Source organism: Penicillium verhagenii, assembly GCF_028828195.1.
Source record: "Penicillium verhagenii strain IBT 33310 chromosome Unknown utg000002l_segment0_segment0, whole genome shotgun sequence".
NCBI lineage: Eukaryota > Fungi > Ascomycota > Eurotiomycetes > Eurotiales > Aspergillaceae > Penicillium > Penicillium verhagenii.
In genome coordinates, this window is record NW_026643166.1 from 1,541,013 (window position 1) to 1,556,040 (window position 15,028).

Genomic DNA, 15,028 nt, shown 5'->3' on the forward strand with positions numbered 1-15,028 from the left:
CACTTGCTGTCTAGCTGCACTCAGCAGGCCTTGATGGCTTGCTGCAAGTGTTGCAACCCCTGTCGATATCACCGTATCTTCGTTTCCCGTGTTGCCTGCAACTCCAAATTCTTCGTGCTGGCAAATATAAGGGAAGTGCGGAAAGACTGGCTGCTTGCCTTGTCTACTTGTCCCATTTACCATTGCATCCGGTTATTCCCTCCGGCTCTTGTTATTTCTTATAGCTCCAATATGATCCGAGATATTAATTCTAACTTTAATATTCTTATCATGCCTTCACTCTCAATTGTTGACCGTAATAGTAGTAACGACGTCATTGAGGGCTTCGATCTCTCCAAGATATCTTACCTTACCAAGACCTCCATACGTCTGACTTGAAAACATGATGCCATGAGAAGACCAAATACCTCCATTCTTTTTTAATACCAATATAGAAAGAATAATCTTGCTCTGGAATACCTCGAACAACCATCAAATCGATGTTGGGCACAATTTGTTACATAAGCATACACGTGCCTTATCGGACGCGAACGCGAGTTGATTGAAACGCGTTCGTTGTTAACCCGCCAGTCCACTTGCCCTTTCGAGACGAGCACCACATCCCACAAAAGACGACATACACTCCTTCAAGCTTTCTTTACACCTGGCCATTCAGCCTGGTGACATTAAAGGCTCCGCCCAAACTTCTTATCTATCGTTATCAGGGGTAGCAATTGGTCGAATAAATCCCAGGGTCACACGATCCATCATTGAGATGGAAACCTCACCGAAAGCAAGTCTTTCGCCCTTACCACCCCCGTCCTTCACATCGGCCGCCTCAAGTCCCCGGAAACGATCGATCCACGAAGTCGATGGCGTGACTCTTCCATCCGTTGGGCCCAAGCGGGCGTTAACTACCTTCACGGAGAACAACCAAGAAAACGACGACCCTGCATTGACGCTGCAAAAGGACTCACATTCATTACAAGAGGGCAATGTCTCTGCTTCCATTCGTCCAGTGCCGCAGGTCGTCATCCCTGCCAGAACTGCCGATCAATCGCCCGTTGCTAGAACCGTTGAGACTACGCTCGTTCCATCTAATACTGTTGGAGACTCAAACCAAGGATCTCCTGTCAAGTCTGACCTCATACCTGCTAAGAAGCGCAAGCTGTCACCAGCTAGTAAGGAGGCTAAAGAGAAACAAAGATTGGAAGAAAAAGCCAAGAAGGATGAAGAGAAGCGTCTGAAGGACGAGGAGAAGCGTCTAAAGGACGAGGAGAAGCGTATCAAGGATAAGCAAGAGGCGGAACAAAAAGAGGAGAAGAAGAAGCGAGAGACGGAGCAAAAAGAGGAAAAGAAGAAGAAGGAAGCTGAACTAAAAGAGGAAAAGAAGAAGGCGAAGGAAGCTAGAGAGGACGAAAGACGCCGAAAGGATGAAGCTAAAGAGAATGAAAAACGACAAAAGGAGGAGGCTAAGCTCAAGAAAGAGAGGGTATGCTTTAGTATGACTCTGTGATCCGGCATACAAACACTAACATGAACACCAGGCTCAACCTAAACTCAATTCGTTCTTTGCGAAGCCTCAAGTCCCCGCCTCGCCAGCAAAGAAGACTTCAGAACCAAAGGCAGCCGCTCTCCATAATGATGCCATTTCCACTTCTCAGGCTACCCAATCAGACTACGCAAAGGCGTTTCCAGATTTTTTCTTGCAGTCACACACGATTCTTGCACCTCCGCATCGCTTCGAGCGAGATGCAGATGCATTGGCCCATGTTCGATCCACAATTGACAGTTCTTTGAACCCTGGCGGCAGCGCGCAAGACCTCCCGCCCTTTCGTCCTTCCGAAGTCTTCAACATTATCCCATACCAAAGGAGATGTGGTCGTCAAGCTCAGTCCGTCAAAGACATCCTACAGTTATTACATTCTTATGACGATGTGGCCAATCAACCGCATCTTGCATCAAAATCAGCGAAATCTAACCTAAGCCGCATACCCATGAAGTCGCTGAAGTTCGGCGAGGATGTTCGACCGGCCTATCAGGGTACATTCACACGAGCAGTGCCGCGGGATTCGGCATACAAGGTCTCTCGCAACCCTTACCGTCGTGATCTACCTGAAACCAACTATGATTATGATTCGGAGGCCGAATGGGAAGAACCGGAAGAGGGAGAAGATTTGGATTCTGAAGAGGAAGAAGAAGCCAGTGATGAAGGCGAGGATGATATGGACGAATTTTTAGATGACGAGGATGATGCATTGAAAGAGAATAAGCGGCGCTTGATTGTTGGTGATCTTGAACCCAATAATACTGGGATTCGGTGGGCGACGGACGGTGTTGATGAGGAACTGAAAGGCTACAAGATGGAAGTAATTTCGGATGCTGTCAAGTTTCCGATTGATCCATTTTCTACTGCATATTGGCAAAAGCCCCGGGCAGCCGACCAGGTGACCAAGGCGCGGGTGACCCAGAAGCCGACGAGTGGCTCTCTTGACGTGTTCCGGGTGCCAACCAGTACTGATGCAGCTGTGCCTGCCAGTGCGCTGCCCCCGCCACCAACGTTCAAGGCCAAACGCCCATTCCCACCCGAACAATTATCGGAGTTCAAAGAGGCAGTCGAGGGAAGCGACTTGAGTAAGATTGGACTTGTTGAGATACTTAAAAAGCGGTATGTCCCTTCCACCATTAATGTCGGATATTTCCTCTCTTCTCGGGGCTTCTTCATACTAATCCGACGCATGTAGATTCCCCAAGGTCTCAAAAGACACCTTGAAGGCCACGCTGGACCAAGTTGCGGCCCGCGTGGGCCAAAAGGAGGTAGACAAGAAGTGGGTTTGTCGATGATCTTGTTATGCACGATTAGGTGTTATGTCTTTTGTACAACCATCTCTTATGACTTGGCGTTTTCTGGGTAATGACCTTTCTGAAGCATTTTTTGTCATCTTCTATACTTCTTACTCAGCATCAAGTGAAAATCCCCATGATTCGGGGATATTTTTTTTTTCTCCTTTCCATATAATTAGCCTACTAGTTTGCTTTTTTTTCTTTTCTTTTCTCTCTCTCCTTCTTTTCTTCTTTGCTTTCGGAGACTAAACATCTTGCCTGCATCGGAGGTGGGTTTTCCCGGTGTTCTGCGCTGGTCTGATCACAGATATACCGTGGCTACTTTGTATGGGGGACCAATGACGAGGTAGGATGATCCGTCTTTTTTAGTTTTACTGCAGTAGAATCAGAGTCATTCTGCACGTAGCACCTACTCCAGGGCTACTGCAGAGTATGTATATCCACATATTAGCAAATGAGAGGCTTGATTTTTATCTCCATTAATGACCATAGCAAGCTGAAAAGTGATGGATCCCGGTTGTAAGAATATTGGCCCCCCCCCCCTGAACTTTTCCCCCACCAACAACACAACAAACCCTCGACCTGAGGAAAAGTCACGAAACGCAGACAAAAGAGCAAGATTTTCCACTCTTACGATTGGTCACACTTCGATCCATGCCCGGACAGCAGACGCTGACTCCGCAGAACTGGCAAGGAGGGCGACGAGCGAATCAACGTGCAGCTTTAAGGCTGCCCACCTCACTCCTGCATGCAGTGCCAACGCATCGTTGTCCGTGTACTCGGTACTTGCGACCAATGTACTTCTGCAGTTGCCCCTTGCTGCACTGTACACTTGCTCGCCTAGTACTGGTCTAGTAAACTGACCAAGTACTTCATACTTGACTAACTTGAACTCCGAGACAAATCGTCTGCTGCAACTGACCGTTTCGAGTCGCGATCTCTTCTTTCTCGCGTTGTCTCTTGAATAATAACACTTTTGGAATTTTATACCATTCTTTGAAACTTTCCTTCCTTCTATCTTCTAACCCCTCATTTGAAATTACTATTCTCCCCTTCCTCTCTCCCTTTCCCCTCCTCCACCCTTGGTTTATTCCTATCTTCCATCCTGGACCACTTTTCGTATTTCGCTCTCCCCTTCGACCGGGTGTGTGGTCCCTCTGAACACCGCCCGGCTCCTTGCCCCGCGATAGAGCCATGCGATAAGGATCCGCCCGCTGTGGCCAGGGGCATCGAGCGACTGTGCACTCCACCCTCTGGCGCGAGTCCGGACAAGATGGTGGACCACCCGGAGGATAATATACCGTTCTCGCTAGCTTCTCAAATCAGTGCGTCTCTTTTTTTTCCCCCTCTCGCTTTATGATTTGTTGGGGTAAAGGTTAGGGACGATCAAATCAACCAACCAACCAACAAAACCCCACTGTTTTATCTGCTATCTGCCTTTCGGTGCCTGATTTGGTCCCAATCTAACCCCCGACTTGCAGCACTGCGGATTCCCGTTCTCCAGACTGATCCACCATGTGATTTGTCGTTATGCGCTGATCCCGCATCGGTGCCTCTCCCTCCTTCTCCTCCAGCGTCGCCCTCTGCGACCATGTCCCCCGTGTTATCGCCTACTCCCGAGGCGGAACTAAACGTGGGGCTAGGTGAGTTGGATGGTTCGGCCCGTTCCAGTCCCAGGAAGTTGATGACCGATATCGAACCTGTATTTGAATCTGAATCTCCACGCGATTCACATTCATCAATTCCCGTACCGGCAATTCCCGCGAAGCCCAAGGAAGATGTTCCCCAAATATCCTTGGAGGATTTTGCCACCCGGTATCGCCAAAGCCAGAGGAAACAAGCCCAAAGGAAGCGACTAGAACAACGTTTGCGTGCGACCAAGGTTTCTATCGGAGTTTCTGCGCGCATGATCCGCATTGGAAATACTGTTCAGCGCGGCCTCGTTGAAGCTCTGAAACATGATGACAAGGCCAATTTCATTGCCCTATATCATATGCTCTATGATCTCCAGGAATCCTGTGTTACCAGCGCCCGACTAGAGGATTCCCATGACTCCCCGGACGATCGTGAACTTTCCCCGGATGCCGATTTGGACCATTCCTCGGATTTCTTTCATCAGTTAAGCCCCCAGTCCCGGGTGGACTTGCTGAAGATTTTGCGACTGGTGCGCTCTGACTCACAGTTCTTGGTCGACCGTTTACGCAGTCTCACCTCAGCCCAGCTGGCTGCACTTACTGCGTCAGCAACCGCATTGGACAGCGGCGATCCGGCTTTTCCTACTGCTTCCCGCCATCGGGCCCAGTATTCCTATAATCGAACCCCGGCCCAGTTTGCTCCATTCAAGGACCATGCGTATGCTTTTGAAAGAACCGATTCGCTATCCATCTTGCTTTTTAACGTTTATGCCGCACCCTTGGAGCCCGATGCATCGGAAGCCCGGCTGCGCGTGGATGTCTGGTCGTCTGTCTGTGCTCAACTAATATCCCATGGAAGCAATAGATTTTACCCCCTGATCAACCAAATTCTTTCTGCTTGGGCCACTGGCAGTAACTGGAAGGCCCGTCCCAAATTTGAGCTTTACCTTATGGATATCTTACAAACCGGAGCCTTTCTCTTGGAACATACTGACACCTCTCCCGAGGCTTTGGATCCCTTGAGAACCGACGTTGCAGAGGAGTTCTTTGCTTCTGCTGTTAATGACCTCTTTCGTGTGCTTGACGATCCAGATGGTGGTTTTCCCCGTGCAGTTCTCCAGTTTACCAAGGCAGTTCTCAGGAAAATCGATAACCCTGACACTCGCAGCCGCTTCTTGGAGTACCTGTTCCTCCAATGGTTCTTCCCCAAGTTCCTTTACGGTGCTTTGACTTATCCTGAGGTATGATTTATTTTTGCTTCATAGTGGATAACTGCTAACCCTGCGCCTTTTTAGACACATGGCTTATTGCTCGATTTTCATATTCGAAAAGATGCGCGCGAAAAATTACTCACCCAAGTCGGCATGCGAGCGTATTCTCAAGTTTTTGCCGTGTTGCGCTCCATGTGAGTTTTCTCGGCTCGGGCTTGCATGCCATTAGTAAAAATACAGATTGACTCACCGTGCTGACTTCACTGAAGGCACCATTTCTCTGTCTTGCGGCCTTCCATCAAAGAGCATGTGATTAATATGCTTGAGAAATTCGGAAGTACAGACACGCCCAAGAATTCCACAATCGAACTGTCTTCATCTTCAGCACCCGATCTAAGCCGCCGCAACTCCTCATCGGCTTTCCTCTTGCTGTCCGCGACCGACGTGCTCACTCTCTTAGACGCCCTTTTCCCACAATCATTTTCTTCCCTTCATTCTAGCCCGGCTACCGGTATTCCACCCTGGTCTTCCAGTCTTTCGCCTATATATAAAACTCGCCCTGAACCGTTTGTTGAACCTGGCTTCTTGCGCCCGAGCTATGATACAAGCCCCCGGCCTTCGTCACAAAGTGGATCCTCATTCTCACTGGAATCATCTATAGTCTCTGCTCCTGAGGGTGGTCTTGCTCAGACTGCCGCTCGGATCCGGTTCGAGTTGACCGATCTCGATGAACCCAGCGAGCGCTCCAAATTGGAGCATCCGTCCGATGAGCACTGGACAAGCTTTTCTGTTTCCAAAGATGGTTGTGATCTTGCCTGGAGCATACTTCCTGCCTGTGAACCTGGATCATTAAAAGTATCTACCGTTGAGAGTGATGACGATACCCAATCCACGAACCTTGGCCTTGAAGAGAACCACGAGGCGTTGCAAACTGCAATCATTCGTTTAGTCAAAGAGAACCACCTGTCCGACTCAGATGACTATGATTTGTCAATGAGATCCCCTCTACTTGCCCCCATGTCATTGAAGCAACGATTCACCCAAGCTATGACTTTTACTACCAATGACTCTGACTTTGTTGGAGCTCACTATTGGTGGAATGCGTCACGCCAGCTCCGACAGGGGCGGCTTTCCAGATCTTTAGATATCGCAGATGATTCATGGATTGTTGGTCCGATGCATAGCTTATGCATCCGATCTTTAAACAAATCGCGGGCCGTCATCGAGCGTTGCGAAACAGACTTTGTTTCCTTAGATCACAGTTTGCGCCGGCTGCAAACACAAGTGAAGGACCTCATGACCACAATCTCCAAGGTACGAAACAAGATGTGGTACATGACCGATGTCAAAAATTCTATGCGGTATGAAGAGGCCAGGCATGTTGCCATGGCCCTCAAAACAATGTCTGCGCGACCTTTGATGGATGCACCTGAAGAGTCAAGATCTCGCAGTGCAGCCCGATCACTGGGCGGCTCCTTGTTCCAGAAGCCCGAGCTGCAGGTGATGAACATCATGAAGGCGCCAAGCAGTCAGGGTGGCCCTAAGAAGCTATCTGATGAGCAAGTGGAACTGACTCGCAAATGGCTGTCCCACAACGGTATTGAAAACTTCTGTAAAGGTGAGGAGAGAATCCATCGATTCTGCTATGAAGTCCAGACCAGTATCAATCGTCTCGTGGGTGAGACTATGGCAGAGACACCAGTGCTGTGGGCCAGTGAACTGTTTCAGAGGGAACGGGCAAAGTATGAAGGCTCTGGCACTCGCTCTTTTCCTGGGCTGTCTATGCCCACTACTCCTCGGCCTTCAACCACTACAAGCGAAGATCCAATGCATACCTCTCATCTGTATGGATCTAGTCTTGCTATTCCCGACCCGATGTCCAGATTGTCCCAAGAAATTCCGTCTCTCGGTCGCAAGCCTTCCATTCAAAGCCTAGTTTCAGACAAATGGCGACCTCAGCGAGATATGCCCTCCACCGACGTTAGCTCAATCGCTGGATCTCCGGGTCGGGCAGCGTCCACTTCGACTGGCGATACATTCAGTACCTTCTGGTCTGGTCCACAACGACATCCTGTATATGCCACCAGTTCCTCAAGCATATATTCCAGGCCTCCCTCCATGTTCAGCGAAACTGCGACTCGACAACCTCGTCGTACCGAGCGTAAAACTCAGGGTAAAATTTTTTTCATGGACGAACTTCGTCAAACGCTCACCAGTCTTCTGCTGAGCGACTTAGGCTCCCCAGTCTGGAGCTGTGGCAGCGAAACAGATGCCTGGTTCTCAAATATTCTTGATCAGCGCCGTGTTAGAACGCAAATGCAAAGACGGGCGGCAGTGCATAAGTTCTACGCAGATTATGACGAGCGGTCTCAGCATCTTCGTGAAAAACGAAGGCCATCTGGGGGTCGACGGAGCAGGTCTCTCGATGCCCCCGGCTTGCGCGTGCGTGCTACTGCCAAATCCGATACCCCTACTGACCATCGAGATCCCTCTCAGGAAGATGATCACACTGATTTTTCATACAAATCAGTCTTCCATCGATTGATCGAGGTGTTCTCGCGCCATGGTAACCCATTCGTCAAATTAAATGCCCTGAGGGACCTACGGTCGCTGGTCGTCGCCTCATTGATATCATCTCAAGACGGAAACACTGCAACCCAAGGCAACCTGGATTTATCTACCGAGGCTGAAAAGGGGCGAAGTAATGGCCCCAGGCCGCGCCAGAGAGATTCGCGTCACAGCTTTTCCGAGCCTCAACTGCCTAAGGTGACTCAGACCGATACGGGACTTCCTGTCTCATCTCCACCAGAGTCTGTCACCTGTGGTTCTCGTCAATCGGCATTCTTCTCTCCATCCGAAGACAAAATCGTGGCTACCCTCCGCAGTTTGATCCTTGAAGTAAAGCCCAAGACGCTTTTCCGCGACCTTCAATTCATTTCAGCATTTGTCCCTGCCGACCAACTAAGCAAAAGTGACCGAGGTACCGCTTTCCTGCAATTCGGCCTTGCAGCTCTCAGCCTCAAGGACGAAGTCTGCCATAGTATGGTTGAAATCGCAGACCGCATCGTCTCCCAGGAGCTCATGCGACGCCATCCTCTCCCAGGCGCAGACTTCTACCGACGCCCTGGTCATGCTATTGAAGACGCAGCGGGCATGTGGATTATCACCGCCAAAGAAGGCAACCCTGTTGCTCAGCGTGAACTCGCCATCCTATACCTCACACATCCCGAGCTCCTTCCTCGCGTCACACTCCCGCTCACTCGTCCCCGAGATACTTTCAAGGCCGAGATGATGTATATACGTGGCAAGGACTCTAAGTCAGATCCGCAGAGCATGTGTCTGGCACTGCACTGGATGCAGTTGTCTGCCAGCGGAGGTGATGTTCTCGCTCGCAACCGACTTCGCGAACGCGAGGAATTCGACTCTATTGCATGAGTTTTCTCTCTTTCTGTTCTCATTCACCTCTCTCTGGGCCTTTTTTCTGGGTAAATTTTTTTCTTTTCTTTTCTTTTCATTATCTTTCATTCCATTCGTTTCCATTCTTTTATTTCTTTTCTTTCATCTCTCTTATCTATTTGTGTTTATCTAAACGAGGCGGGCCTTGGCTTTGCATATGCAGATACCCCCCCTTTGGGCTTTATCTGGTGTTAGAGGATATTATACTTGATTCTTACCGTCCCCGTGAGAGACATTTTTGGACGTTGTAGGATGGGCGTTTGTTCAAAGGCGTTCCTGTATACATTGAAAGATAGGGCGGTCTTTTGTCGGCTTATTTGATGGAAGATATTAATGGGATATTTCCAAGGTCAGGACAAATACATACTCTATGTAAATAACCCTTGGAAGCAAAATTATATGGATCTTCTGAGAACGTGATCTAGGGCTGAGGATATGAATAGCTGAGGTACACAATTACACAATACACCTGCTATACTAGTAGAGTATGTCTACTACTATGTACCTCCAATACATACCTGCCAGCCCCACCTGGGCACCTGGGTCAACGTTGGATGGTCCTCCTTCCAACCTTGAAAGCAATTCAATTCCTAACATTGAACCATGTAAATGCACCAGGGCCCTTCTTTTATCTGATTGTATTTTGATTTAAATATACTATCAACTCATGTGCAGTCTATCTACAAATGATCTTCGGCTTTCGAGACGAGCATTTATGCATAATGACGACAGATCTTGTATTTATCCCTGCAGATTAGATTTCTTTTCTCCGCAACAAGACAAGGGTATGTGAAATTGAATGATGCAATTGAGGGTGATCTCAACAATTCGCCGAGGGATTATTGGTGATTGCTTGGATGATCTATGCAGGCATTGGATTTTCAACCTTGAAGTTAAGTGGCTGGATAGTTCAAAGCTTCGGCCAATTTCGGCTTTGTATAGGATAGGTTAAAATCATTCAAATGTTAGCTTAAACCATCCATATGCATAAAACAAGAAAAGTCTACTATCACTACAAGTTCTCAATTTCTGGTGGTCAATGCAACCTCGGAGAGTTGTCTAAGTGGAAATTTGTCATCAATTCTCCATGATCCAGAAGAGGCAGTACTAGCTGCTGCTATGTAGAGAATCAGAGATGTAGGTTGTATAAGCTTTGAAAGGGGGGTTTAACTTTTTTATATGGTCTGGAAGGTAAGAGTAGGATCAAATTCCCGAGCGAGATCTGATTCTGAGCCTCATCTCTTAGTGAAGCATTCTCGGTGCCCAACATGGTGACCAAAGCAAAGAAAATGATGCCGAAGACGTCAGGCGCCGACGGGACTCGACGTCATCACGCCCCACGTGCCGCCCTTGCCCAACCTCGCAGCTGACTTTAAGACGCAGACTTTCTGGGCTTTTTTACATCTTATTCCTTTTTTGTTATTTCAAGGTTCTGTCTCACTTCCAACCAACCAAATAACCCAGTGGCTTCCGCGTACCTACATCGCACGACTTTCAGCTGAACCATCTACGTTCATCTGACACAACGGCTGACAACGGCAGACAGCCCACTTCCAACCTGCCCCTCTAAAAGATCCACGCCCGCTTGAAAATCGGACGGCAATTTCATCCTGACAACACCCTCCAACATGACAACCGCACAGCATATGCCTGCCAAGGCTTACAGCACCGATAATGTGCACCACCGACCGAAAGGTGAGTTTTTACTTGTGGGAAAACCGAGGGAAAACCTGTGTTGACCGCTGACATTCGCCATCTCAGGTATCCTAAAGAACTCTCGCTCATTCCAACACGTCCCCATCTCTGAAACGGTCAGCGCTCCGCCCGTTGTGCCCTCATCTGTTCCGGAATCTGCCGACACCAAAGAGTTGACACTTCAGAACACTCTGCAAAACGCGGGCCCGAGACGTCGGTCTTCATCCGGCACCCAGGGCTCAGCGTCTCGCCGGCAGTCTGAGGCTAGCATGATGGACGATGACAACTCTCCCCGTCTGAAGTGGGATGAGGCGAATCTGTACCTGACGGAACAGGAGCGCACAGCGAAGATGAAGATCGATGAGCCCAAGACCCCATACGCCCCGCACTACGACCCGGCCGAGGATGACGAGGAGATGCGCATGGAGGATGCGAAGGATACCTTGATCGATGCTCAAGGCTTGATGGTTGACGAACTCGACAAGAGTAACAATGTACACAGGAAGGGCATGTCAGAAGACGATATCCCGGACTTGGAACTCGGCGAGCCGGAGGAGGCTCACGACGAGGGCGAAAACTCTATCCAGGACCCCCGCGTTTTCCGCCAACGGAGCATGAGCACTGAGTCTCAAAAGAGCGCAAAGCATGTTCACGTTGGGACTGGAACAAATGGCGATGCCGTGCCTGGTGACGATGGTCTGCTTACGACCGAAGAGGCGAAGGAGAAGCACCGACTGTTTGAGAATCAACGAAAGAGACATTACGAGATGAGGAACATTAAGGACCTTCTTGCGTGAGTGCACTCCGAGTTTCTGCTTGGTAATTGTGGTTCCAAGTATTTGGTTCTAACTAGACGTTTTTTTTCTCTCGTCCAGTCATCCCGAAGATGTGGATGAGATGGAAGAGGAGGAGGATCGGACCGAGCCCGGTCCCCCTCCCTCCATGCCACAGATGCCGGAACGCTTTCGCAGTAGCCATTAGTCAGTTTGGTTTTTGATTTTCGTTGCTTTGATTTAATTGTTTCTACCCTATCGGTGATGCAAACGTCGTTAACGATCTTTTTTTCTTCTTCTCCTGCGTGTTCCGGTCCTGAATATCCCCCAAGCGAATGCTTTTATTTTATTTTTTATTTATTTCTTCTGGGCGAGGCCCACATCTCGTTCTCAAGTGCAGTATCTCACTGGGTTGGCTTTTTTGCTCAATGATCTTTTCGATCATCTAGAATTGTGAAGGTTCAATGATACAATCTCTTCGGACATTCCTGTTCCACATGGGGCTCAGTCTGCAGTCTTTGAGTCTTAATCCCATTTCCTTGTACATGATCGCAGCGTAGCTCAACTCGATATTCTATGACGAATTAGAATGGTGATTAGAAATTGCAATTGGCGCTTAAGCCAATTGAAATGACTAGATGAATAAATGAGACTCGTCTTGGTTTCAAATTAGATCATGGCTTGATATCCTATAAGCCCTGTCTTATACATACACAGATTCGCGGACAAAAGCTATGTCGAGAGTCGAGATGAAGGGTCCAATGCGGTGGGTCCACTAAAAAGTCCTTGGGCTAAACGAACCTAAGAAAAAAGGTGGATGCCAATAATAAACCGTATCCATGCATAGCTCTTGGCTGTTAGAAGTAAGATTGGACCTATCGATAGTCTATATTTGGTGTCAAGCCCTGTGAGATCGAGTCCGCCCTATCTCCAGATGTCGGGTCATACAGGTGTTGTAGTAAACACTGAAGGGTAATTTCGTGTATACAGGCATTAGATCAACAACATTGAACGTACTATAGAAAAGTTGCAATTCAGACCTAGAAAGTTATAAGAAAGCTATAGGAAAAAAAGACTGAATAGACGAGATTTCAGGGGGAAAAGGGATGAAACACATGTGCACAGTTGATACATCGGATTTGGACTGAGACTGATACTGATCGATGTTGGGCTGCATCAAGCTATGTAACAGCCTTGACATTATGTACTGACCTTCTCAAAGTCCAAGGTAGATTGTAATAGCCTATATTGGACTCAGTTATAGCGATCGGAATATTTTCTAGTCTGATTTTAAGGTGTCAATAATACTTGTGCAAGCCAGGATGACAGGTGGGGAATCATGTGGGCCTTTGAGATCGATAAGTGGTCCCGACTAATTATTTACAAGGCAGCTAAAGCTTGCCCCTGCCGCATCTTTTTTTTTTTTTCGTCCCCCTGAGTTGATGTTTATTTTCCTTTCCCCCCCCTCTCTTCCCATCACTCATTATTCACCAAAAATAACCGCCCACCATGTCCGATTCAAAGCCCGTTGAGCAAACCCCGGCTTCTGAGCTCGAGAAGCGCGAGGAGGCCGTGGAAAGTGCCGATAAGCTCGACGAGACTCCCGCTGCCCCGGCGACCGAAATCGTCAACGCCGAGGAAGCTTCTAAGGAAGAGGAGCCCAAGGCTGCCGAAGCGCCTGTTGCAGCTGAATCTACCGAGCCTACAGCTGAAGCTACCCAGGATGCACCCGCCGCTGTGATTGCCGAACCCGAGGCTGCTAAGCCCGAGGAAAAGAAACCAGAATACTTGACCAACATCCCCGGGCTGGGCCAGTTCTTTGATCAGCTTCCTTCTATTCTCAGCAAGACTGGTCACAGCGAGATGTGGGGTGTGCCCCTGAAGGACAGCGAGGATATCCCCACCGTCAACGTGCTGATCAAGTTCCTCCGCGCCAACGAGGGAAACGTGTCTACGGCCGAGGAGCAGCTGCGCAAGGCATTGGAATGGCGCAAGCAGACCAACCCTTTGGAACTCATCCAGTCGGGCAAGTACAGCTCCAGCAAGTTCGGCGGCCTGGGATACTTGACCACCTACGAGCAGGATGGTCGTCCGCTTGTGTTTACATGGAACATCTATGGCGCCGTCAAGGACGCCAATGCCACCTTCTCCGATTCTGATGAGTGAGTGACATCGCATTATGCCCATCCATCTGACATAACAAGCTCTAACAATAACAAGATTCGTGAAATGGCGCGCCGCCCTCATGGAACTCGCTGTGCAGGACCTCAACATGAAAGATGCCACCACTGTCATCGACTACGATGGCGAGAAGGACCCCTACCAGATGATTCAGGTGCACGATTACATGAATGTCAAATTCCTTCGCATGGACCCTGCTGTGCGCAATGCGACTAAGAAGACAATTGAGGTTTTCTCCACCGCATACCCCGAGTTGCTGCGTGAGAAGTTCTTCGTCAACGTCCCCACTATCATGGGCTGGATGTTCTCGGCTATGAAGCTTTTCTTGAGCCGCAACACCACTCGCAAGTTCCACCCTATCTCCAACGGTGCCAACTTGGCTCGTGAGTTCCCCGCTTCGATCGCCGACAAGATCCCCCAGGTATACGGTGGAAAGGGCCCGGCTTTGAAGGATGAGGCACGATCCGTCCAACTTGTTGAAGATGAGCAGCCCAAGGAGGAGGTCAAGCCTACCGAGCCTACCGAGCCTGTCGCTGAGTCTGCTGCCCAGCCTGCTGTCGTCGCGGCCCCTGTTGTTGAGGAGCCTGCCAAGGAGGAAGCCAAGGAGACTACTGAGACCACTGAGACTAAGGAGGAGGTCAAGGAGGAGTCAAAGGCGACCACTGAGGCTGAAGCGGCCTCTTAAATTACCCACTAATATGGACATTAGTCTATTGTGATACCCGGGGGAGTAGTGATCAACACTCTCCATTATTGTTTTAGCCCGAGGCCTTTATTCCCTCCTTGTCGTTTAGATTCTGCGATACCTTTTATCTACTTTAATAATTATCATCTTGAATTCTTATTGTTATTTCTCGAGATTCATACTCATAGCCCCCTTTTCCTGGGCAGATGCCCGAAGAGTCCACCATGACTGTCTCGGAGGGTAAGCAATAGTGGGTTCCACTTTAACTTCCAGAGGATCTCAATCATTCCGGAATTGCTTCCTCACTCGGTTTAGATCTTGTTCATGTGAGACATTCGCATTCTATTGAATTTTCTATCTCAAGAACTGCTGGAAACTATTCAGCATCCTGTCCGGCGTGATGAGACTTCAATTGAGTGACCACCTGCTGCTTTTTCAATCAAACAGCGCTTTACCTTATTCCAAACCTTGGAATGTACAAGCTGAATATCATACTTGGAACAGATTTAACCTTGAAATCTAGTATTTTATTCCAAACATTTGCACAGAGTATCAGTTGTAAGCTACCTG

At 48.8% G+C, this 15,028-nt stretch overlaps 4 protein-coding genes across 4 annotated transcripts; all 4 read left to right on the forward strand.

Annotated features, from left to right (window-relative positions):
* Positions 1-754: 754 nt before the first annotated feature.
* On the forward strand, positions 755-2,823 carry N7466_000563 (putative chromatin assembly factor 1 subunit A; the record flags this gene model as incomplete). Its single annotated transcript, XM_057159961.1, has 3 exons — positions 755-1,471; positions 1,527-2,647; positions 2,724-2,823. The coding sequence occupies 3 exons, from the start codon at positions 755-757 to the stop codon at positions 2,821-2,823; spliced, it is 1,938 nt and encodes a 645-aa protein (XP_057026209.1).
* A 1,273-nt stretch (positions 2,824-4,096) lies between these two features.
* On the forward strand, positions 4,097-9,103 carry N7466_000564 (uncharacterized protein; the record flags this gene model as incomplete). Its single annotated transcript, XM_057159962.1, has 4 exons — positions 4,097-4,148; positions 4,305-5,698; positions 5,753-5,862; positions 5,938-9,103. The coding sequence occupies 4 exons, from the start codon at positions 4,097-4,099 to the stop codon at positions 9,101-9,103; spliced, it is 4,722 nt and encodes a 1,573-aa protein (XP_057026210.1).
* Positions 9,104-10,752: 1,649 nt separating this feature from the next.
* N7466_000565 (PP1-complex regulatory subunit GLC8) lies at positions 10,753-11,800 on the forward strand (the record flags this gene model as incomplete). Its single annotated transcript, XM_057159963.1, has 3 exons — positions 10,753-10,819; positions 10,886-11,612; positions 11,695-11,800. The coding sequence occupies 3 exons, from the start codon at positions 10,753-10,755 to the stop codon at positions 11,798-11,800; spliced, it is 900 nt and encodes a 299-aa protein (XP_057026211.1).
* A 1,301-nt stretch (positions 11,801-13,101) lies between these two features.
* sfh5 (CRAL/TRIO domain protein) lies at positions 13,102-14,458 on the forward strand (the record flags this gene model as incomplete). The annotated part of the gene is made up of 2 exons (XM_057159964.1): positions 13,102-13,754; positions 13,813-14,458. 2 exons carry the CDS (start codon positions 13,102-13,104, stop codon positions 14,456-14,458), a joined length of 1,299 nt encoding a protein of 432 aa, XP_057026212.1.
* Positions 14,459-15,028: the final 570 nt, after the last annotated feature.